The 1,484-nt window shown below is 47.6% G+C and overlaps 1 protein-coding gene across 1 annotated transcript; it reads left to right on the forward strand.

Moving 5' to 3' along the window:
- Nucleotides 1-574: 574 nt before the first annotated feature.
- On the forward strand, nucleotides 575-1,138 carry LOC139839359 (uncharacterized). Its single transcript, XM_071829414.1, has one exon. It carries the CDS (start codon nucleotides 575-577, stop codon nucleotides 1,136-1,138), a length of 564 nt encoding a protein of 187 aa, XP_071685515.1.
- Nucleotides 1,139-1,484: the final 346 nt, after the last annotated feature.

The following is a 1,484-nucleotide window of genomic DNA, read 5'->3' on the forward strand; positions in this document are numbered from 1 at the left end:
TCTTCGACTCGCCGCTTGGTGACAGACACGTGAGGGTCATGGCATCCATCTTTGGCAAGATGGTACCCCAGAGTTTCGATCAGCAGGAGGGCTGTAGAGTAGTGATAGCGGCGCATTAGGCGACCGGTAGAGTGGAGTGGAGTTGCTATCTGTGTTTATGGATTGTAATCTAGAGATGTTGTTCTGGAACGTTCGTGGCACAAACGATCCAGCTAAAAGGAGCGCTATTAGGGAGTTCATTGACAACTTGCATGTGAGCATTGTGTGTATCTCGGAGTCAAAAGTAACGGAGGTGGATGAGTTCTATGTTTCACAGTGTTTGGGATCATCCTTTGACGGTTTTGTGTGTTTGCTGGCTGAGGAGACGAGAGGAGGAGTGGTGTTGGCTTGGGACTCCTCTGTGATACAAATCAGCCATGTGAGTTATGATTCCTACGCTATTACCGGGGAGATCACGTATAGAGACGGATCAAAGTGGTGGCTTACCACTGTGTATGGGCCCCACACGGTAGAGGAGAAAATCATGTTTCTGGATGAATTGTTGGAGAGAAGGGCACTTTGCCCTGGCCCGTGGATGGTCGCTGGAGACTTCAATATGATCCTTAATGCGTCGGAGAAAAAGAATGAGAATCTGGACAGAAACATGATGCAGCGTTTCAGGGCGTTCGTCCACGAGCATGAGCTCAAGGACCTTTTTATGCATGGGAGGACCTTTACTTGGAGCAATGAGAGAGAAAGAGCTACCCTCACACGCATTGATAGGGTGTTGGTCTCGGTGGATTGGGACTTGCAGCACTTTGACACAGTGTTGCAAGGTCTCTCTTCATCGATTTCGGACCACGCACCGCTACATTTGGCTCTCAACGTGGCGTTCAGGCCGAAGAGGAGGTTTAGGTTTGAGAGTTGTTGGCTAAAGCTGGATGGGTTTGATGAGGCGGTGAAGGAGGCATGGGTCTGTGACCCTGCCATTGTAGACCCTTTCCGGAGGCTAGATGCTCTCTTTAGGAATGCCGCAGAGCACCTACAGTCCTGGGGACAGAAGAGAGTTGGGAACATAAAGCTGAACATTGCAATCACGAATACCCTGATTCTACAGTTAGACGTGGCACAGGAGAGGTGTCAACACCCGGATTTTTAGGTCCAGATGCCTATTATGCCATTCATCGCAATCCCAGGAATATTGTTGTTGCGAGACATAACAGTTGATATCATAAGTCATCATTCATTACAAACCATAATCGTCTTACAAAAATAGATCACATGATCCAACATTAATAATAATAGTTGATCTATTGATCAACGAACATCACAAATACATAGCGGAAGCGTAGTAGTAGTGGACTATCTAATCCACAGGCCAACGGTTGACGTTAGAAGAACTCCTAGTTGTGGTAGACATCCTGCTGACCGTCATCCTCGTACTGCTGCTCCTCTTCATAGTCTGGCCATTTGAATAGCCAGGGACACAGCCGTGAGTACTTTTT

This window comes from Lolium perenne, chromosome 4 (assembly GCF_019359855.2).
Source record: "Lolium perenne isolate Kyuss_39 chromosome 4, Kyuss_2.0, whole genome shotgun sequence".
In the NCBI taxonomy this organism is placed as follows: domain Eukaryota; kingdom Viridiplantae; phylum Streptophyta; class Magnoliopsida; order Poales; family Poaceae; genus Lolium; species Lolium perenne.